Raw genomic sequence first — 23293 nt, 5'->3', positions numbered from 1 at the left:
GGCACATAAATTTAGCGCAAAATCAGTATATACAGCAGCTACTGGGTAAACACTAAGTTACTGTGTAATTCCTGGGTCATATAGCGCTGGGGTGTGTGCTGGCATACTCTCTCTCTCTGTCTCTCCAAAAGGTCTTGTGGGGGTTCTGTCCTCAAATAGAGCATCCCCTGTGTGTGTGGTGTGTCGGTACGCTTGTGTCGGCATGTTTGACGAGGAAGGCTATGTGGAAGCAGAGCAGGTACAAATGAATGTGGGATCGCCGCCGACCCCCGATTGGATGGATATGTGGAAGGTTTTAAATTATAATGTTACTTCCTTGCATACAAGGTTGGATAAAGCTGAAGCCTTGGGACAGTCAGGGTCTCAACCCATGCCTGATCCTACAGCGCAGAGGCCGTCAGGGTCTCAGAAGCGCCCACTATCCCAAATTGTTGACAGATATCGACACGGATTCTGACTTCAGTGTCGATGGCGATGATGCAAAGTTGCAGCCTAAAATGGCTAAAGCCATCCGCTACATGATTATAGCAATGAAGGATGTATTGCACATCTCAGAGGAAAACCCAGTCCCTGACAAGAGGGTTTATGTGTTTGGGGAAAAAAGGCAAGAGGTGACCTTTCCCCCTTCACATGAGTTAAATGAGTTATGTGAAAAAGCTAGTGAATCTCCAGATAGAAAAATGCAGATTTCCAAACTGTTGCTTATGGCGTATCCTTTCCCGCCAGCGGACAGGTTACGCTGGGAATCCTCCCCTAGGGTAGACAAAGCTTTGACACGCTTATCTAAGAAGGTAGCCCTGCCGTCACAGGATACGGCCACCCTAAAAGATCCTGCGGATAGAAAGCAGGAAGGTATTCTGAAGTCCGTTTATACACATTCAGGTACCATACTAAGGCCGGCAATTGCGTCGGCCTGGATGTGTAGTGCTGTAGCAGCATGGACAGATACTTTATCTGAGGAACTTGATACCTTGGACAAGGATACTATATTACTGACCCTGGGGCATATAAAAGACGCTGTCCTATATATGAGAGATGCCCAGAGAGACATTAGCCTACTGGGCTCTAGAATAAATGCAATGTCGATTTCTGCCAGAAGGGTCCTGTGGACTCTGCAATGGACAGGTGATGCCGACTCAAAAAGGCACATGGAGGTTTTACCTTATAAGGGTGAGGAATTGTTTGGGGACGGTCTCTCGGACCTAGTTTCCACAGCTACGGCTGGGAAGTCAAATTTTTTGCCATATATTCCCTCACAACCTAAGAAAGCACCATATTACCAAATGCAGTCCTTTCGATCACAAAGAGGCAAGAAAGTCTGAGGTGCGTCCTTTCTTGCCAGAGGCAGGGGTAGAGGAAAGAAGCTGCACAATACAGCTAGTTCCCAGGAACAGAAGTCCTCCCCGGCTTCCACTATATCCACCGCATGACGCTGGGGCTCCACAGGTGGAGCCAGGATCGGTGGGGGCACGTCTCAGAAATTTCAGCCACCAGTGGGTTCGCTCACGGGTGGATCCCTGGGCTATACAGATTGTATCTCAGGGATACAAGCTGGAATTCGAAGTGATGCCCCCTCACCGTTACCTCAAATCGGCCCTGCCAGCTTCCCCCATAGAGAGGGAAATAGTGTTAGCGGCAATTCACAAATTATATCTCCAGCAGGTGGTGGTAAAGCTTCCCCTCCTTCAACAGGGAAGGGGTTACTATTCCACAATGTTTGTGGTACCGAAACCGGACGGTTCGGTCAGACCCATATTGAATTTAAAATCCCTGAACATTTACCTGAAAAGGTTCAAGTTCAAGATGGAATCGCTCAGAGCGGTCATTGCAAGCCTGGAAGAGGGGGATTTTATGGTGTCTCTGGACATAAAGGATGCTTACCTGCATGTCCCCATTTATCCACCTCATCAGGAGTACCTCAGATTTGTGGTACAGGACTGTCATTACCAATTCCAGACGTTGCCGTTTGGTCTGTCCACGGCACCGAGAATATTTACCAAGGTAATGGCAGAAATGATGGTGCTTCTGCGAAAGCAAGAAGTCACAATTATCCCATACTTGGATGATCGTCTCATAAAGGCGAGGTCCAGAGAGCAGTTGCTGATCAGCGTAGCACACTCTCGGGAAGTGTTGCAACAGCACGGATGGATTCTGAATATTCCAAAGTCGCAGCTGATTCCTACGACGCGTCTGCCATTCCTGGGCATGATTCTGGACACAGACCAGAAGAAGGTTTTTCTCCCGGTGGAGAAGGCTCAGGAGCTCGTAACTCTGGTCAGAGACCTCTTAAAACCAAAACAGGTGTCGGTGCATCAATGCACGCGAGTCCTGGGAAAGATGGTGGCGTCATACGAAGCCATTCCCTTCGGCAGGTTCCATGCGAGGACCTTTCAGTGGGATCTGTTGGACAAGTGGTCCGGATCGCATCTTCAGATGCAGCGGCTGATCACCCTATCCCCCAGGGCCAGGGTGTCTCTTCTGTGGTGGCTGCAGAGTGCTCACCTTCTCGAGGGTCGCAGGTTCGGCATTCAGGACTGGGTCCTGGTGACCACGGATGCAAGCCTCCGAGGGTGGGGGGCAGTCACACAGGGAAGAAATTTCCAGGGTCTGTGGTCAAGTCAGGAGACTTGTCTGCACATCAATATCCTGGAACTAAGGGCCATATACAACGCCCTAAGTCAAGCGGAGCCTCTGATTCGCAACCAACCGGTGCTGATTCAGTCAGACAACATCACCGCAGTGGCTCATGTAAACCGCCAAGGCGGCACAAGGAGCAGGGTGGCGATGGCGGAAGCCACCAGAATTCTTCGCTGGGCGGAGAATCACGTAAAAGCACTGTCAGCAGTGTTCATTCCGGGAGTGGACAACTGGGAAGCAGACTTCCTCAGCAGGCACGACCTCCACCCGGGAGAGTGGGGACTTCATCAAGAAGTCTTCACACAGATTACAAGTCGTTGGGAACTGCCACAGGTGGACATGATGGCATCCCGCCTCAACAAAAAGCTACAAATGTATTGCGCCAGGTCAAGAGACCCTCAGGCGATAGCTGTGGACGCACTAGTGACACCGTGGGTGTTCCAGTCGGTTTATGTGTTTCCTCCTCTTCCTTTCATACCCAAGGTGCTGAGAATCGTAAGAAAAAGAGGAGTGAGAACAATACTCATTGTTCCGGATTGGCCAAGAAAGACTTGGTATCCGGAACTGCAAGAAATGCTCACAGAGGACCCATGGCCTCTGCCTCTCAGACAGGATCTGTTGCAACAGGGGCCCTGTCTGTTCCAAGACTTACCGCGGCTGCGTTTGACGGCATGGCGGTTGAACGCCGGATCCTAGCAGAAAAAGGCATTCCGGATGAGGTTATTCCTACGCTAATAAAGGCTAGGAAGGACGTGACTGCTAAACATTATCACCGTATATGGCGAAAATATGTTGCTTGGTGTGAGGCCAGGAATGCCCCTACAGAGGAATTCCAGCTGGGCCGTTTCCTTCACTTCCTACAGTCGGGAGTGACTTTGGGCCTAAAATTGGGGTCCATTAAGGTCCAGATTTCGGCCCTATCCATTTTCTTTCAAAAAGAACTGGCTTCACTGCCTGAAGTTCAGACGTTTGTAAAGGGAGTGCTGCATATTCAGCCCCCGTTTGTGCCTCCAGTGGCACCTTGGGATCTTAACGTGGTGTTGAGTTTCCTGAAATCACACTGGTTTGAGCCACTTAAAACCGTGGAGTTAAAATATCTCACGTGGAAGGTGGTCATGCTATTAGCCTTGGCTTCGGCTAGGCGTGTGTCAGAATTGGCTGCTTTGTCACATAAAAGCCCCTATCTGGTTTTCCATATGGACAGGGCAGAATTGCGGACTCGTCCGCAATTTCTGCCAAAAGTGGTGTCCTCTTTTCATATGAACCAACCTATTGTGGTGCCTGTGGCTACTCGTGACTTGGAGGATTCCGAGTTACTAGATGTAGTCAGGGCTTTGAAGGTTTATGTAGCCAGAACGGCTAGAGTCAGGAAAACTGAGTCGCTGTTTGTCCTGTATGCATCCAACAAGCTGGGTGCTCCTGCTTCAAAGCAAAGTATTGCTCGCTGGATCTGTAACAGGATTCAGCAGGCTCATTCTGCGGCTGGATTGCCGCTTCCAAAATCAGTAAAAGCCCACTCCATAAGAAAGGTGGGCTCTTCTTGGGCGGCTGCCCGAGGGGTCTCGGCATTACAGCTTTGCCGAGCGGCTACTTGGTCAGGTTCAAACACTTTTGCAAAGTTCTACAAGTTTGATACCCTGGCTGAGGAGGACCTTGTGTTTGCTCATTCGGTGCTGCAGAGTCATCCGCACTCTCCCGCCCGTTTGGGAGCTTTGGTATAATCCCCATGGTCCTTACGGAGTCCCCAGCATCCACTAGGACGTTAGAGAAAATAAGATTTTACTTACCGGTAAATCTATTTCCCGTAGTCCGTAGTGGATGGTGGGCGCCCGTCCCAAGTGCGGACTTCTTCTGCAATACTTGTATATAGTTATTGCTTAAATAAGGGTTATGTTATGGTTGCATCAGGTTTATCTGATGCTCTGTTGTTGTTCATACTGTTAACTGGGTAAGTTTATCACGAGTTATACGGTGTGATTGGTGTGGCTGGTATGAGTCTTACCCTGGATTCCAAAATCCTTTCCTTGGACTGTCAGCTCTTCCGGGCACAGTTTCCTTAACTGAGGTCTGGAGGAGGGACATAGAGGGAGGAGCCAGTGCACACCAGTAGTACTAAATCTTTCTTAGAGTGCCCAGTCTCCTGCGGAGCCCGTCTATTCCCTATGGTCCTTACGGAGTCCCCAGCATCCACTACGGACTACGAGAAATAGATTTACCGGTGAGTAAAATCTTATTTAAATATACCCACCAGACCCCATATACAGTATTATACAGTATATGAAGAATAGACTGCACCCAAGGACTTTTGAAATTATATATATATATATATATATATATATATATATATATATATATATATATATATATATAATGTATGTGTGTTTTGTGAATCTAGTATTCACATTAAACATGATCTCCAAGCTTAACCCAGCCTTATTTCTTTGCAGAAATCAGATCCACGGCTGCTGGCAAAGTTCTTTTACATTGATGAAGAGGTGAGCGCAGTTGTGCATGAGTTACAATGCCTGGATGTGCAAAAGGATCCACAGAATTATTTGGTGCTGCTCAGTCAGTTGCACAACAGCCAGGTAATGAAGTTCCTGTACATGATCTGTACCTGATGACGTGCAGTGTTTATGCTTGCTACACATTCACATATCTGGAGGAGATAATGGCTCCCTGCACTTAGCAACAGAGCACATGGATATTCAGTAAACAGCCAGCAACTCTTAGAACAGGCGGTATGTGTGTAGTCATGTTCCGCCTCCTGCCCCTCGGTATGGAGTCACACAGCTTGCGCCTCTTTCTAGTCGAGAGTTGTAATTATTCAGTCATTTTATTATTGTTCTCACACTTGCAGTTAACGCCTCTTTAATAGCATGATTTTTTTTGTGTGAATATTTATAGCATTTTAAAATTGTGTTTTAAAATGTTTATCTAAATAAATCTGTATATTTTAGTCATACCAGAATCCACTATTAGATTTTAGCTATAGGTCAGCACAACCCACTTTTTCATGATTGTTTTTGTTTAGTATCGTTGTAGGAGATACAGAAGCCTCTTTTAAGTGAGTGCTGCTGCCTACTCCTAATTCACAGTTAGGGGGAGATGTACTAAGCAGTGAAAAGACTGGGGAAGTGAGCCAGTGGAGAAGTTTCTCATGGCAACCAATCAGCATTGAAGTAACATTTATAAGTTACATACTATAAAATTATACAGAGCAACTGATTGCCATGGGTAACTTCTCCACTGGCTCACTTCTCCACTCTTATCACTGCTTAGTACATCTGCCCCTTAGACCTTTATTCATTTAGTTTATCAACTGACATCATCGGATCTATATAATTTTTCATTAGTACACAAGCCTGATGTATGAACAAAATGGCGTATAGGGAAGTCAATTGAACTGCGCAGCCTCCAGTTCCCCAGTCTGTGCCTAACTTTTGTTGTGTGAAGTAGAGAATACTAGAGTGAATTCTGACACACATTAACAAATGCAGCATTTGTTACCAGGCCAATAAGTGCCCGACCCCCTCCTCTCCTTTTCCCCCAAATAAAGTTTCTGGGTCAGACAACCATGCACATAACATTGCAAATTACCCCTGCAACTTGTGGTGTGTGTGTGTGTTTATTTAAAATGTAGTTTATAAATGAAAAGCATTGGCCACGAGTTGCCCGTGTTTGGTCCGTTGTCCCCTCAACTTGCACCGCAATCATCCTATTCCTTTGCTGCCCATAGAGGTGCACTGGAAAATCTGCAATGTTTTTTTCTGTTGTCGGTCTCTGTAATGTGTGCCATTGCCTTCTTACATTGCAGTGTAATTCTCAAGGTTTACTAAATACAGTTATTGCAAATGTGAGCGCAACGAATCCCCTTGTGGACTTGCTGCACTCGCCACAGGATCTATTCCCACTCTATGGGTGTTATGGACACCAACGAGTAGGAATAGTCCCTGTTGGTCGGCATGCCGCCGGTCAGATAATTGTATCCCCCATTTACATGCCGCCATTTTGAGCTATACTTCATTGATTTGGCACTTAGACTTAACAGGGCTGCTTCAAAGTGGGGAGCAAAGCCACAAAATGGAGTAACTTTACACCTTGGCAAATTGAAGTTGCACTTCGGGGGGGATTTAAGAGGGGCGTGTTGAAACTGAAATCTAAATAGCAGTGTGAATACAAAACTATCCACCAATTTGCTTTGCTCCCCAATCTGCTGAATCAGCCCCAGCATGAGCGTTCCTTCTCAGGAGAGACCGCTCATGCAAATGAAATGTGGTTTTGTGTTGTGCTGGGAGAAACTTCTCAAGGCGGAGGTGTGACTTCTTCTGTCATCAGACTTTAGTGCAAAGTATTCCTAAAATAACCCTCTGGGCCAGCTTATCTTGCAATATTTTATTTTGCCTGCAGGATCGCATGCTGTCTCTATTGGAACAGATTCTGGAACAGTGTGTACCTAAGAAAAGGAGGCAGAGGGACTACCATCTTAAATTCCCTGATGATGTTGTGAATGATACCATGACCACTCACCTGTTATTTGCTGCAGAGGTATGGCTGTGTGTAAAACAAGTGATGAAAATCTGTGCATTCTAAACATTTGCTATTTCCCGTATTTTAACTATTTGAATTGATTTTTAAGCTTATGGTAGGTGGCACATATGTTGAAGTGGAGGAGACAGATGGCGTTTTACTTCGACCTCTGGCACAAAAGCTACTGCATAGCCTGGAAGACTTGCGGCGAGTGCTGAGGGAACAAAGCCTCGAGGATCCCGGCATATATCCAGAAACCGCCCACAAGGCGCTGCTAGAGTATGATGACCTTTGTGCGGAGTTTGAGCTAAGGTGTGTATCTGATGATGTTGAGGTCCTTTTTTTTTATGGTACATGGTTCCCTTTGCCTTGTTTCCTAATTAAGTCTACTGGATGTAAAAGCTGGCAAAAGGGGTTAAAATAAGGACTGACTGATGATGTTACGGATATCTCCTGGATTTATTTATTTTAATGTAAAGCTGTTTAGTGCATGACCACTTAACTGGCATGGTCAGATTTCATGCAACTGTGCCGTCCCACCCTGTCCCCCAGTTTTTGACGAGGAGAGACGTTCTGCAGATGTGCATAATATAATGTTTAAATATTATTTTTAAAAATACTTTTTCAACTTTATTAAATAAAATAAATTTTAAAAAACAATGTTGTTAACGCTTTTGAAGGGAAAAATCGTCAGTTAAGTGGTTAATCTTACTAGCTAACAGGGAATGTGAATATTAAAAATATTTTACACGTGTTCAATCCTGCGCTACTCTGCTTTAACCATGTGCAAGTAAATTACCAAAATGTGCCTATATACAAACAGAGAATAGTGCAATAAAAGTATATGCATGCAAAGCACCACATCCAAATTAAATATAACGTTACTGAGCTTTTATAATTGGGTGGATCTCGAGTTTCTGCAATACTGCTTCTTACAACATATTGAAGACGATATAATCCAGAAGTTTCTGTAATCAGAATAAAAGTGCTTTTATTCTGATTACAGAAACGTTATATTTAATTTGGATGTGGTGCTTTGCATGCATATACTTTTATTGCACTATTCTCTGTTTGTATATAGGCACATTTTGGTAATTTACTTGCACATGGTTAAAGCAGAGTAGCGCAGGATTGAACACGTGTAAAATATTTTTAATATTCAGTTTCCTTGAGTATTGGATGAATGCTCTATTCACGTGTTCCTGCTGCATAATTCTGTTTTTGCGCATATTTGTAACATTCATAGATTTTCCACTAACAGGGAATGTGGCAATAGTTTGCTGTAACTGTTCCTTTTATTTAGTACTGTTATAAAAAATGGGATGAACTTCATTGTAGGTTTCCTACTTTTTTTTTTATTTTTTATTGGTACATACTGTTTGTAGAGGGCATTCCCCATTACACTGCATATGGAGTTCTTGGACCACTTCTATCTATTTTGTTGTGTGTATGTGGGAGGGAGGGGAGGTAGTGGTGATGGGGTTCCACCTGCAGTTGGGTTGTCGCCCAGCAAGGCGGCACAGTAATAAATAAGATCTTCTGTGATTGCTGCTCATCCTCACAGTTGTAATTGGCGGCGATTGTTTACAATCTCTTGATTTAAAGACTTTTTGTTCTTGACTATTTTTTTATTTTTTTCTGTATACATTGTACTGTTGTCTTGGTATTGGCTACAGCCAATGTTTCTTACTCTTTTGTGTTCTATGGGCTAGCAGATGTTGGGAGGTATAATGGGGCAGATGTATTAAGCCTGGAGACGGCATAAGGAAGTGATAAACCAGTGGTAAGTGCAAGGTGATAAACACACCAGCCAATCAGCTCCTAACTGTTAATTTACATATTGGAGCTGATTGGCTGGTGCGTTTATCACCTTTCACCTATCACTGGTTTATCACTTCGGTATGCCTTCTCCAGGTTAATACATCTGCCCCATTATTTCTTAATTGTTATATTTCAACTTGAACATTTAAAAATAAATAATCTAAATTTAAAAACAAGACAAAAAAGCAGTAATTAAAGGGTCCCGTGGCAATGTGTAGCAGTCTGCTCAAAGTGACGCATCCTGCAGTTTGCACAGGGTATGAATGATTATTTTTGTTGCATCCTATGTCTCAAATGCTTCACTGTTTTTTCTTGTACACAATCCATTTCTCATATCATTTATTGAAAATGCTAATAATTCTATCCAATTTTTTGGCAGGTATATGACATTAGTGGCCAATGTGAAGACTCCAGAGGAAATCTATGAGCAGCAAGAGGTGGCAGTCCTTTTCTGTGAGACTGTTTCCAGGTGAGTACATACTCAGCTGGTCTCTGTTTGTTTGTTTTTTAATGGCCTTTCCAAACTGTCATTTTCAAGCCTTCACATGGTCTGCAGACTCTCTGTCAGGACTATAAACAGAAATGAAGGTGTAGTGGAATAATAGGGATGCGGTTAGTATTACGGCACTCAGGATGCCGGTGGTCATGTGACTAACGCAGGAATCCCGACACCACTCGATGGAACACCGACTGCAAATGATCTAGCAATGGTGGTCATTCCGAGTTGATCGCAGCCAGCAACTTTTTGCTGCTGCTGCGATCAACTAGTCCACGCCTATGGGGAGTGTATTTTAGCATAGCAGGGCTGCGATCACTTGTGCTAAGCTAAAAAAATTTTAAGCAGAAGTTGACTAGCCCTGGACATACTTACCCTGTGCGACGATGCTGGAGCTGGCTTTGACGTCAGACATCCGCCATCCGTTCTCCTGAAGACACCTGTGTTTTCTTGTCCACTCTCCAAAAAAGGCAGCCAACGGTCCGGATCCGCCCAGGAACGCCTTCTTTCTGTCAATTTTCTTGTGGTCGGCTCTGCGTCCGCTTTCTTCGTATAGCGCGACGTAACCAGGTGACCACTGTGCATGCGCATTCCAGACCCGTTCGCACCGCAGCGACAAACCGATGCGTGCGAACGGGTCGGAATGACCCCCAATGTTCATCTCCATGGATTAAAAATGTTTTTTTTATTTTTTTTTTACAAAATGTTTTTTTAATTTTTGGCTCATTACTTTTGTTTCACATATTACTAATAATTGAACCTCTCCACTACTTTGTAAACATGGTGGTGTATATTCATGATTCTCTGTATGCTTGCAATGTGGGATAATACATTTGTGTACTGAAATTCAGCCATTGTTATCAATCTGCCTTTTGAAACATTGTGACTAGTGTTGATATTATGACCAGGCATCTTGGCATTTAGTCTATTTTGATATTACAGTTGTTTTGTGTTCATGTAATCCTGCCTTGAGATAGTGTGACAAGGTAATCCTCCCAAACACAGTCCCCTCCTTTCTCTTTACCTATAGAGGGGCATTGTTGTTGTGATTAAGCATTGATGGCATACGAAAGATAAGACAGCAGAACCAGAATTGTTGGGATATTTTTACACCTATTTTTCTATCATGCAGACTCAACAGTGGCGCAGAAAGTTTTATACAATATTTCCTAAGATCTGGGAGTGGCTACATCAAGGAGCATGCTGTCGTTGACGATAGCTTCAGATCTTCCCTGCAGCAGGGAAGATCAGACACTCTGACCAATGACCAGTGGAACCTTGCATCATTATCGTTAAGACACTGGGGTTAATTCAGGGTTGATCTCAGCAGCAATTTTGTTAGCAGTTGGGCAAAATCATGTGCACTGTAGGTGTGGCAGATATAACATGTGCAGAGAGAGTTAGATTTGGGTGGGTTATATTGTTTCTGTGCAGGGTAAATACTGGCTGCTTTATTTTTACACTGGAATTTAGATTTCAGATTGAACACACTGCACCCAAATCTAACTCTCTCTGCACATGTTATATCTGCCCCCCTGCAGTGGACATGTGTATAAATATATATATATAAGATTCTAATTGTGAGGCGAAACAAACCGCCAGTGATCATGGTGGGAATTTACCTGGCTAGCAACTCGCTTACCTTCTTCCATATAATGTTCTCCACTAATTAAACATACCATCCAATACATTTCTATATTATGTAAAGGAACTTGCCATCACCAGTTTGTGTGCTAGATTACCTCCCCTGCACTGGATATGGCTTCTGAAACCATCAGATTTTCACTTTGCTAATTAGGTTTTTCCTGGGGTGAAAGTAGTATTTTAATTACCTGAAACAGTAAATCCTTTTCTCGTAGTCCGTAGAGGATACTGGGGTCCATATTAGTACCATGGGTATAGACGGGTCCACCAGGAGCCATTGGCACTTTAAGAGTTTAATAGTGTGGGCTGGCTCCTCCCTCTATGCCCCTCCCACCAGACTCAGTCTAGAAACTGTGCCCGAGGAGACGACATACTTTGAGAGAAGGAATTACACAGATAGTGGCGAGATTCATACCAGCTCAGACAAACATGAAAATCCGACCAACATGCCGGAACAACTCAGCAACAGCTGAAACCATAAGTAGAACTTACCTAGGAACCAGGTAACACTGAACCATAACCAATGCAGGAAAACGAAGCGCTGGGCGGGGCGCCCAGCATACTCTACGGACTATGAGAAAAGGATTTACCGTTTCAGGTAATTAAAATCCTATTTTCTCTTACGTCCTAGAGGATGCTGGGGTCCATATTAGTACCATGGGGATGTACCAAAGCTCTGTGTATGGGAGGGAGAGCGTGGAGGCTCCTGCAACACTGCTTGACCAAACTAGAGGTCATCAGAGGCCAAAGTATCGAACTTGTAAAACTTGGCAAACGTGTTCGACCCAGACCAAGTAGCTGCTCGGCAGAGTTGTATCGCCGAGACACCCGGGCAGCCGCCCAGGAAGAGCCCACTTTCCGAGTAGAGTGGGCCTTTACGGATTTCGGACACGGCAATCCTGCCGTGGAATAAGCATGCTGGATAGGGAACCTGATCCAGCGTGAAATCGACTGCTTAGAAGCAGGACATCCAATTTTCTTTGGATCATAGAGGACAAACAGGGAGTCACTTTTCCAGTGATAAGCCGTCCTCTTCACGTAAATCTTCAAAGTCTTCACTACATCCAAGGCCTTTGAAGTAATTTGAGGAGTCAGTAGCCACTGGCACCACAATAGGTTGGTTGATGTGGAAAGCCGACACAACCTTAGGTAGGAACTGTGGACGAGTCCTAAGTTCCGCCCTGTCCTCATGGAAGATCAGATAGGGGCTTTTACAAGATAAAGCCCCCAATTCGGACACCAGTCGTGCAGAAGCCAAGGCCAACAAGGTGACCGCTTTCCACGTGAGAAACTTGAGAACAGCCTCCTGTAGAGGCTCAAAGCAAGCAGATTGTAGGAACTGCAGCACCACATCAAGATCCCATGGAGCCGTAGGCGCCACAAAGGGAAGCTGGATGTGCAGAACCCCCTTCAAAAAGGTCTGAACCTCAGGAAGAACAGCCAATTGTTTTTGGAAGTTGATGGACAAAGCAGAGATCTGGACCTTGATGGAGCCCAGTCTCAGTCCCATATCCACCCCTGCTTGCAGGAAAGGGAAAAACGTCCCAGTTGAAACTCCACCGCCGGGAACTTCTTGGCCTCACACCAAGAAACTTATTTCTTCCAAATGCGATGGTAATGCTTAGACATTACCCCCTACCTTGCCTGTATCAGGGCAGTAATGACCCACTCGGGATACCCTTCCGAGCTAAGATCTGGCGTTCAACCGCCATGCCGTCAAAAGAAGCCGCGGTAAGTCTTGATAAGCGAACGGCCCCTGCAGAAGCAGATCCTCCCGAAGAGGCAAAGGCCGTGGATCTTCCAGTAGAAGATCCAGCAGATCCGCGTACCAAACCCTCCTTGGCCAGTCCGGAGCAATGAGGATTGCCAGAACCTTTTGTTCTTCTCATGAGTTGAAGAACCTTTGGTATCAGAGGAAGTGGAGGGAACACATACACTGACTTGAACACCCAAGGCGTTACCAGTGCGTCCACCGCCTGTGGGTCTCTTGACCTGGAACAGTACCTCCATAGCTTCTTCTTGAGGCAGGAGGCCATCATGTCTATGTGGGGAACCCCCCACCAACCGGTTACCTCCTCGAACACCTCCGGATGGAGGCCCCACTCCCCTGGATGGAGATTGTGTCTGCTGTGGAAGTCTGCTTCCCAGTTGTCTACGCCCGGAATGAAGATCGCTGACATCGCCACCGCGTGCCTTTCTGCCCAGATGTGGATTTTTGATACCTCTGCCATGGCAGCTCTGCTCTTCGTTCTGCCTTGTCGGTTTATGTAGGCAACTGTGGTCACGTTGTCCGACTGCACCTGAACAGCCCGATCCTGTAGAAGGTGTGCTGCTTGCAGAAGGACGTTGTAAACGGCCCTGAGTTCCAGGATGTTTATTGGGAGAAGTGACTCTTGATCCGACCATCGTCCTTGAAAGGTTTCCCCCAGAGCGACCGCTCCACAACCTCTTGGACTTGCATCTGTGGTCAGAAGGAATTCCGAACCTTCGCCCTTCCAGAGGAGTGAAATCTTTGCTTTTGGAGACAGGCGTATCCTCTTGTGCATGTGTAGGTGAGAGCCGGACCACTGGCCCAAGAGGTCCAGTTGAAAAGGTTGAGCATGAAACCTGCCGTACTGCAGAGCCTCTTAGGCGGCAACCATCTTCCCCAGATGGCGTATGCATTGATGAACGGATACCCGGGTAGGCCGTAGGACATCCCGGACCATTGTTTGAATCACCAACGCTTTCTCTGCCGGGAGAAATACCCTCTGCACTTCCATGTCGAGGATCATTCCCAGGAAAGACAGCCGCCTTGTCGGCTCCAGATGAGACTTAGGAAGGTTCAGAATACAACCGTGCTTCCTGAGCAGCTGTGTCGTGAGCGCGATGGACCGCAACAACCTCTCCCTGGATGACTCCTTGATCAGGAGATCGTCCAGATATGGAATTATGATCACCCCCTGTTTGCGGAGGAGAACCATCATCTCCGCCATCACCTTGGTGAAGATCCTTGGTGCTGTTGAGAGGCCAAACGGCAGCACCTGGAACTGATAGTAATCGTCCATCAGCGCAAACCTGAGATAAGCTTGATGCGGCGCCCAAATGGGAACATGGAGGTAAGCATTCTTGATGTCTAGGGACACCAGGAACTCCCCCTCTGACAGCCCTGAAGTGACAGCTCTCAGAGATTCCATCTTGAATTTTAACTCCTTAAGATAAGGGTTCAAAGACTTTAAATTTAGAATAGGCCGTACCAAACCATCTGGTTTCGGTACCACAAAAAGGTTCGAATAATAACCCTTGTTCCGTTGCTGAAGAGGGACCTGAACAATGACCTCTGACACCACCAATTTCCTGATGGCTTCCAGAAGAATTGTCCTGTCCGCCAGCAGCGCTGGTAAGCCTGACTTGCAGAAACGGTGAGGCGGGGGCTCTTGAAACTCCAGTCTGTACCCCCTGGACACTATATCCAGAACCCAGGGGTCCAGACCCGACGACACCCAGACGTGGCTGAACTGCCGGAGTCTCGCCCCCACCTGACCTTCCTCCAGGCCTAGCTGTCCACCGTCATGCGGACGACTTAGGGGTATCAGAAGCGGGCTTCTGGGTCTGGGAACCTGCGGGAGCGGGTTTCTTTCCTTTGGCACGACCACCTCTGAAGAAGGTGTTCGAAGGCTTATTCTTCCTAGGCCGCGCGTCCCGAAAAGACTGTAACATGTTAGATGAGAAGGGCTTTTTCGAAGCTGGTGTAGCTGAGGGGAGAAAAGGAGACTTACCCGCGGTAGCCGGGGCAATCCACGCATCCAGCGCCTCCCCAAATAGAGCCTGACCTTTACACGGAAGGCCCTCCACACACTTCCTGGATTCCACGTCTGCAGACCAGTTGCGCAGCCAGAGACCTCTTCGAGCTGAGACTGACATGGAGGAGATCCCCGCAGCCATGGAACCCAGGTCCTTCATGGAATCCACCAGGAACCCTGCAAAATCCTGAATATTACGCAAAAACAAATCAACGTCACCTTTGTCCAGCGTAGACGATTCCTCCTGCAGAGTGATCGACCACCTGGCAATAGCTTTAGCAATCCAAGCACAGGCTATAGTAGGCAGCAATATAGCCCCCGAAGCCGTGTAAATGGATTTCAGCGTAGCATCCACCTTGCGATCTGCCGGGTCCTTTAACGCGGTAGATCCCGGGACCGGTAAAACTACCTGTTTGGACAGCCTGGATACAGAGGCGTCGACTATCGGCGGGGACTCCCACCTCTTCCTATCTTCCTCTGGGAAGGGAAAAGCCACCAAGCCTCTCTTGGGAATCTGGAATCTTTTTTCCGGAGTTTCCCATGCCTTTCCAAAGATAGCATTCAATTCCTTGGATGCCGGGAAAGTGAGAGAGGGGGCTTCTTATTATCTGTGAAAAAGGCCTCCTCCACCTGTTCCGAAACTGTGTCTGAAATGTGTAAAACATCCCTAACAGCCTCAATCATCAACTGCACCTCCCTGGCAAGCGATGCCATCCCCCGCAAGACATCCCCATCACCGTCTGCAGTGTCGGAGTCGGTGTCCCTGTCATCCTGCATAATTGCATAGAGGACTGGAGGACCTGAGTGGCATGCTCAGTCCTAGCCACCTTATCAGAAATCTGAGAAATAGTCCCCCTCAGAGAGACTAACCATTCTGGCTCCCTAGCTGGGATCTGGGCTAAAACAGTGCAATCCTGATTACATGAAATGGAGTCTTCCTGGGAAGACAAATCCTCCGCAGCATATGAAACCGTGTCCCTAGACATGTTGAACAAACACCCCACAAACGCACGGTATTTTGAGGACAGAGTTTCCCCCCCAAGAATGGCAGAGAGACACAGAGATTGGAGCCAACCCACACACCGCGCTTTTCAGGCAAAGGGAGTCCCTTCCCAGCGCTGACTGTGTCCCTTAATAGGTGACACAGCCTTTAAGCAGCCTCCCCTCCCTTCTACAGCCCCCTGGTACCGTACAGACTGCTGGAGAAAGCTCTGGAGGGACCTGGATCCAGTGAACCATGGCTGCAGGCAGGAATTGCGCTGAATGCTGCTGGGTCCGCTCTTAGGATATGCTCCGCCCCCTTCAATGGCGCTGTCTTCCCGCTCACAAGATGATTATACTGGCCGGAGGAATATGCTAACCTGGGTCCGGAGCTGGCCCAGGGCGCTCCCTCCCAAGTGCCGCACCAAGGTACCGCTGAGCCTTCCAGGAGCGCGGGAACAACCGCGCTCCTGAGCCGTAGCCACCCTCTTCACACTGTCACCCCGCTTGCAAGGGCGGACAGTGACTGACTTGCCACACTTCAGCTTCTGAGGTGGTGGCGGCCTGCTGCCGGGGCGAGCGTTCCCCTGCGGCGGGGCGCGATCAGACCCCTCTGGAGCCACCGTCCAGTCAGCGGGAGCAGTGGCTCAAGACCCCACGGGGCAGACACTGCTCCCAGTCCCACGCTGCAGGGAGGCTGGCGCTAACAGCCTCCCTGTAAAATAAACAAACCTGAAAGAAAAAAATACTCTTTACCAGAAGAACTCCCCTAGCTGTGACCGGCTCCTCCGGGCACATTTTCTAAACTGAGTCTGGTAGGAGGGGCCTAGAGGGAGGGTCCAGCCCACACTATTAAACTCTTAAAGTGCCAATGGCTCCTGGTGGATCCGTCTATACACATGGTACTAATATGGACCCCAGCATCCTCTAGTACGTAAGAGAAATGAGAATTGTAAGTCCTATATGTATGATCAGCCACATTGACGGATCTCAGTTCTGCTAATGCATATGCCAGCATCCTGTATATGTGAAGATCACCAGGAGAGGGCGGGATTGGGGGACGGGCTGCTGTAACCTATAACATTGTATGAATAGATTACTTTCTGATTTTTTTTTTAAACAGAGCCTTGCAGCGAGGATACCTCACACAGGAAATGATTGACGACTGTGAGCCAGAGCTGATGATTTCCATCCCACGCTTGGCAATTATCAGGTGAGTGGAGATGCCATAAAAACAGTATATACTGTAGCACGTAATGTAAGGCTGGTGTAGCTCCAGTCTGTTGTTGGTTGCCCATTGTCTCCTATCTGCATGTAGCAGATCGAAAGCAAATTTGATCTGATGTATTGAAGACGTTTAGTATTTTCTTGCTACACCCAAGAATTTCAGCTAACAATTTAACACGATACAATATTAATTTTGGTTTGGTTTTGATGGGATGCAGATAAAATGCCAGCTGTCGGGATCCTGGCGTTCAGGAGACTGACACCGGAATACCAACAGCCGCAGCCGGTGAAATACCAACATACAAACTCCTGACCGCCGCCCAGTATACCACTGGGAATAGAACCTGTGGCAAGTGAAGTGAATCACCGGGCCCGAAGCGTGGCGCGCACAGCAAGCCCGCGAGAGGACTCACTCACCGGGATTCCGTCAGATGGGATGCCACTTTCTGTAAACTGACAGCTGGCATCCCGTCTGCCGGTAAATCATACTAAGCTCCTTTTGTTGAATATTGCATTGATCCTGTGCCTTGTCGATAGCATACAATGTTGCTCTGTTACAGTGGTCTGCTCATTTTTCCTGATGGACCCCTTAATCTGGAGAGAAGACCAGAGGAAATGTGTGAACTCTTCAGTCCATTTTATGGCTTGCTGAAAAAAATACGGTGACTGGAAATTAACAAAACTTTATTATTTAAAACAGTGATTGGTCTACACAATTATTTAACATAGTGGTTGGTTTACATACTCCAATAACTTTCCCTGCATGAGTTAGGTGGCACTGCCCTATTTATTATTGTCCAAATGACACCTGCTGGATTTGGGATTAGTTTGAGGCTCACTACTTTGATACAGAAGCAGAATGTGTAATAGGCCTCTATATCTTCACCTTGCTGTCTAACATAGTAAGATGTTAATTTCCTGGCCAACATTCACTAGTCATTCACTAGGCCCATGCTAAGAGAAGTGGTGCTGGCCAAAGAAACATTCAAATATATCTCTTTATGCCTCTCATGGATGCTCACATCCTAGTTACAGGGATTTTCAGGCTGAACCTGCTCTGTGGAATTCTCTCACTGTTGTTCTTCTTTAAAACCCTTCAAGCGTTGAGTAAAACCTTACCTCTGTTCAAGCATATCGAATGCCTTAACTATCTTCTAAAACTCCAGACTATTCCACCCAGTTCCCAACCCTCTACACTGTTCATGCACATTCATTCATTCTTATATGCTCCAAGAACCCTGTAAACCTAACATTGCTGAATGGATGGGTCATACAGACCCACTACAGATGTGTTCACATAGACCTGTACTCAAATCGCGCCAATTAGCCCTGTCTGATGTGCCATGAAAAATGTGCCTAAGCCACACCATGCGCCTTTTTGTGCTCAATAACTCTCTGCTACCAGTGCAGTGTAGCACTTAGCCTCATGTCTCTAACTCCTGTTTTTCTGTAGATTGTAAACTTGCCAGCAGGGCCCTCTTACCTCTCTTTTGATAGAATTATAGAATTATTCTGTTGATTATACTGGCATTATATAAATGTTTTTGTTTCTTTCAGGGAGCTCCTCCGCATACTGACAAAGAATGAGCTATTTTCCCTGGAGAGAGCACTGTGCTCTGCTTCCTCCGTAGACCCTTCTGTACACCTATCATCATGTCTGCCTATCTCTACGGATACCAGTTCCATGTCCTGTGGTGGACAAACTCTACATCGCGAGACCTCCGCTCCTAGGGAACAGAGTTCCCAAAGTACAGTTGCTGCAAACTCTATACAAGAATGTACTGATGCTTTTAGTCCTGCAATATTTGGCACAGACTTTACTTCTTGTCCACGTGTGCAGGACACCTCTGGGAGCCAGGGAGACAATGTGCCAGCTAGCTCTGAAGATGAACACTTTCTAAACCAGGATGTGAAATCACAGAATGATACAAGGAAACCAACAGAAATACTCCGGAATATGCACACCAGGTACACCATTAGGTATGGCTATAACAGACTCCGCTCCCTCCCTTCCATTAACAGACCAGGGTATTGGGTATGTTTGAGGGGACAATCTAAACGTGCCCGTAATAGCACGCTTACTCAGTTTCCTCCTATTGAGTTTAGTAGCAACACGGGCTGTTACTGCTGCTTTGCCCGGTGTCCAGTTTGGCCACATGATGATAACGTGTGAACCTTCTATCATGATATTACAATAGGTCACCTGCGGATAGTAGTTTATTTCCTAGTTTATATTTGCATTATTTCAGGGCATAACAAATATTTCATTCGCCAGGTCACCATGGCGACCAAGATTTACATCCTCACGACTAGGTCTTATAAGGTACTAATAAATCTAATGGGGGGGCTACTCTGCTCCGGAGGTAGTTATAGGAGAAGGCAGACATGCCTGCTGCACAATCAGTGTGGCCAGCCTCCTCCGTTTTGTAAGAGAGAGATTCTGCCAAGTGGGTGGTTGGAGTTCAGTCTGTCTCCTCACCACTGCAGAATGTTGGGAAGATGCACACTGCCAGAACAGGAGCAGCTTGTTTATTGGATCCCACAAAGAAGGGCCGCCTTATTATAACAAAACGTGATGTACAATGTTTGTCTGCTAAAACAGATTTTGCAAGTGTCACACAGTGCTTAATGGATCCTCAACTAAGTCCTCTAATGAGCTCAGAGTATGGCTGCCTTTGTGGTTTTGTCTGCACCCAGCTGCTGCTTAATGTGATGGGATGCTGGACTGTGTGGTAAGCTATGAATTTGGGGAATACTATATGGCATACTATGAATTTTGGATATATGATGTGGCATAATATAAATTGGGGCCTTACGGTGTGGCATAATATCAATTGGGGCCCTACGGTGAGGCATTATATCAATTGGGACCCCATGATGTGGCACAATATGAATTGGGGCCATGTGATGTGGCATAATATCAATTGGGACTCATCAGTGGGGCGTAATATGAATTGTCGGCAGGTATGGGTATGTAGCAGACTCTGATGACCATTGGGGCATGTGTGGTGGTCTATACAAGTGTTCATATATTTTGATTGTGAATGATGGTCTGGTTCATAGATTTTACAAAAAAGGGCAAGTCCTACATTATTTTACATATACCCATTGCCCTATTCTTTCCCCTGTATAACTGGGGCCTGTTCTGTGGTTGAATAGTTTTTGCTTGGTTGTTAAAATCTTCAAGTAAATTTCTGTAAAAAGGTAAATGCAGGACCTGCAAAAATGTGGTGGGAGCCCTTTTCATCCTTGTGCCCCTTTCACCCTTGGAGATTTGTCCTTGCTAGCTTTAGTTGAGTTGGAAAGCAGCTTCTCACACTGGGATTGTAGTGCTGGACTGTGACCGCACTCTCTGACATTGCAGAGCAGGTATACAACCACCCTACAGATGAAAAGTTACTGGCTACTTTTCCATGTCTGCCGCCAGAGCTCTGTGTTTGGACACCACAACTGTATGTCACTTATTGAGGGGGAGATGTATCAAACCATGGAGAGAGACAAGTTGAGAGCGATAAAGTACCAACCAATCAGCTCCTTTCATTTTTCAAACGCAGCCCGTAAAATGACAGCGAGAAGCCAATTTGTTGGTACTTTACCTCTCTCTCTCCAAGGTTTGATACATCTCCTCCTTAGTGTTTAGGCACACCCTAACAATTGGTGTCCTAAACGACTACCTAGATTTGCATAATAACAGTGCTGGCTGTGGGTAAATGAGTTGTAAATCTTTAAAACTGTTATGGTTCTGCTTAAGTATATTGCAGACTTTTACGATATTGTCCTATTGCTCTTTATTAAAATAGGGCTTACCATTCTAGCCATTGATAAAAGATGAAAAAATGGAATTAAAATAATGCCTATTTATTGGCCACAGATCAGATTTTAGTTGGATGCTTTCAGGGCTACTTTTGACTTTTTAAATGTATTTTATTTAATTCCTCTTACACTGTGGCCTCAGTCACACCAAACAGACCCTCTCAACGTCGAGGTCCCAGGTGACACACCCGCTCCAAGGGGATTTCTTTGCATAAATAAAACTGGAAGTGACAAAACTACTCTGCTAGATTACACTGATCAATTGGATGTGCAACATTTGTACATCTGTGTGCGAATCAGTCTGAGGAGTCAATTTAGTATAGGTTGGGTTTGCCGTCTTATTGAAACTGACTGGTATCAACGTTGGATTGCAGTCTAAGAGAACATTATTTACTATGCTTCGGGGGTTTTTTTCTTTTTTTTTTTCTTTCATATAAATGCAGACATCTATACCTGTAGGATTTCAAGCCCCTGTTCCATAGTATGTCCAACGGCAAACCCCGATGACAATCTGCTACAGAACGAAAGCACTGTACAGATCACTGAGATGTGTGCAAGCTTTGTTATAGTAAAAGGTGTATTAAGGGTTAAGAAAAAATGTGTGGGGTCCCCACAAATCCATAACCTATTGGCACTCTGTGCTGTTTACAATACCGGCCTAGGCTGGTATTGTAAAATATGTGGGAAAAATGGTGTGAGCTGGAGGTCCCCCCTAATCTCCAGTAACCAGCACTAGGCTGAGCCAGCCAGGAAATGGACACTATAGCAGGGATCCTCCTCCCATAAGGGCATCTAGCCCCAAACTGGTCAGAGATGGAATTCCTAGGGAAGTGGGGAACCCCCACCTTCTCGAAGGACAACCAGCCCTAAGATTAAAGCTCTTCTCCGCAATCCCTGGGCTTTGGGTGCAGTGGTAATAGTAATATTAAATAGTTAAATAATAATGTGTTTTACAGGTGGACTACAGGTCCCAGAAAGCCTGCCCAGGCATGATAGCACTTGTCAGTTTTCATGCTCTGACCAATCTGTGTGTTCCCATCCATTTCTATAGTGTGTGACAATGAGTGACTGCTCATTCGCTACCGGGCTTTGGGAGGAGCAGTAGCAACATTTTATTCTGCCAAGAATCTGAATGCTACATGACTCATTGCTGTGTTTGTAGACCATCTTACATGACATGCTTTGTGACATCGAGGTTGATGTCACCATCTGTATTGGTCCGTTTGACTAAATACCTTTCTGCCATTTTATTTTGGATGTAATTTCGCCGCATCAAACTTAATTTTTCCAAACAGAATGAATATATTTCCATCAGCCAGTAATAGTTGCCAACTGGTATCTCTATCACTGTTGATACTCAACAATCAATCATACCTCACAATCTCACTGCATAGGTGTTATTCTTGACTCTGAACTGGCCTTTGTTCCCAACATTCAATCTGTCTCAAATCATGTAACATACATCTAAGAAACATATCCAAAATATGACCTTATCTTACACAGACACTGCAAAAACTGTAACCCATGCTCTCATTAACTCCCACATTGATTATTGAACAGTCTCCTTACTGGTCTTCCTAAAAATAGGCTCTCACCACTACAATCCATTTTGAATACAGCTGCGATGCTGGTTTTCCTTGCTAAATGTTCATAGTCTGCTGACCCACTCTGTCAGTGCCAACATTGGGTACCTGTATTCTACCATATTCAATATAAAATACTTCTATTTACGTACAAGGCTATTAACCAAACTGCACCAATATATGTCTCTTCACTCCTCTCAAAATATCTCCCTACAAGACCTCTCCGCTCTGCACCTGTGTCTTTCATCCACACTCATTACTCTCTCCCACTCAAAATTACAGGACTTTATCCTGGATGCACCCACTTTGTGAAATGCCCTCCCACTCACAATAAGAGACCCTCTAGTCTCCAAACCTTCAAGCGTTCCCTGAAATCTAAACTCTTCAGGGTAGCTTATAAAATTCCGGACCCACCCACATAACCTCCAATGCCTCCCTACCTAATTACATACCCTCTGTACAGTCCACACACAAGCTCACATAGTTTGTTCTCACTTTCACACCCTCCTGACCCTTGGCCAACATTGCTGAGTGACCATATCATACAGTCCATTAAGAACTTTTGCAATCTGGCAGGACCATTATGCAAAAGTAGCACCTATCCTTGTGTACCAGTGCCTATTTCCCTATAGAGTGTAAGCTTGTGAGGAGGGCCTTCCTTCCAATTGTAAAGTGCAAAGGAATATGCTGTGCCATATAAATAATAAATGTATCCAGCAGTGAAGAGTGAAAAAGTGGACCATTGGAGTAGTTGCCCATAACACACTTTCTTTTTCTAA

The 23293-nt window shown here is 45.9% G+C and overlaps 1 protein-coding gene across 4 annotated transcripts in view; it reads left to right on the top strand.

The window, feature by feature from the left end:
- LOC134933026 (lateral signaling target protein 2 homolog) overlaps positions 1 to 23293 on the top strand; it is an 84689-nt gene that overhangs the window by 44071 nt on the left and 17325 nt on the right. For 2 of the 4 annotated variants that reach the window (XM_063927961.1, XM_063927964.1), the window contains exons 2-8: positions 5085 to 5225; positions 7048 to 7185; positions 7277 to 7479; positions 9368 to 9457; positions 17015 to 17104; positions 17679 to 17780; positions 18676 to 19098. In XM_063927961.1, the coding sequence (XP_063784031.1) occupies positions 5085 to 5225; positions 7048 to 7185; positions 7277 to 7479; positions 9368 to 9457; positions 17015 to 17104; positions 17679 to 17780; positions 18676 to 19098 (1187 nt within the window). The remainder of the gene's footprint in view (positions 1 to 5084; positions 5226 to 7047; positions 7186 to 7276; positions 7480 to 9367; positions 9458 to 17014; positions 17105 to 17678; positions 17781 to 18675; positions 19099 to 23293) is intronic. The other 2 variants (XM_063927963.1, XM_063927962.1) reach the window with 2 other exon arrangements.

This window comes from Pseudophryne corroboree, chromosome 6 (assembly GCF_028390025.1).
Source record: "Pseudophryne corroboree isolate aPseCor3 chromosome 6, aPseCor3.hap2, whole genome shotgun sequence".
NCBI classification, from domain to species: Eukaryota; Metazoa; Chordata; class Amphibia; order Anura; family Myobatrachidae; genus Pseudophryne; species Pseudophryne corroboree.
This window is presented reverse-complemented; position numbering and strand designations above follow the sequence as displayed.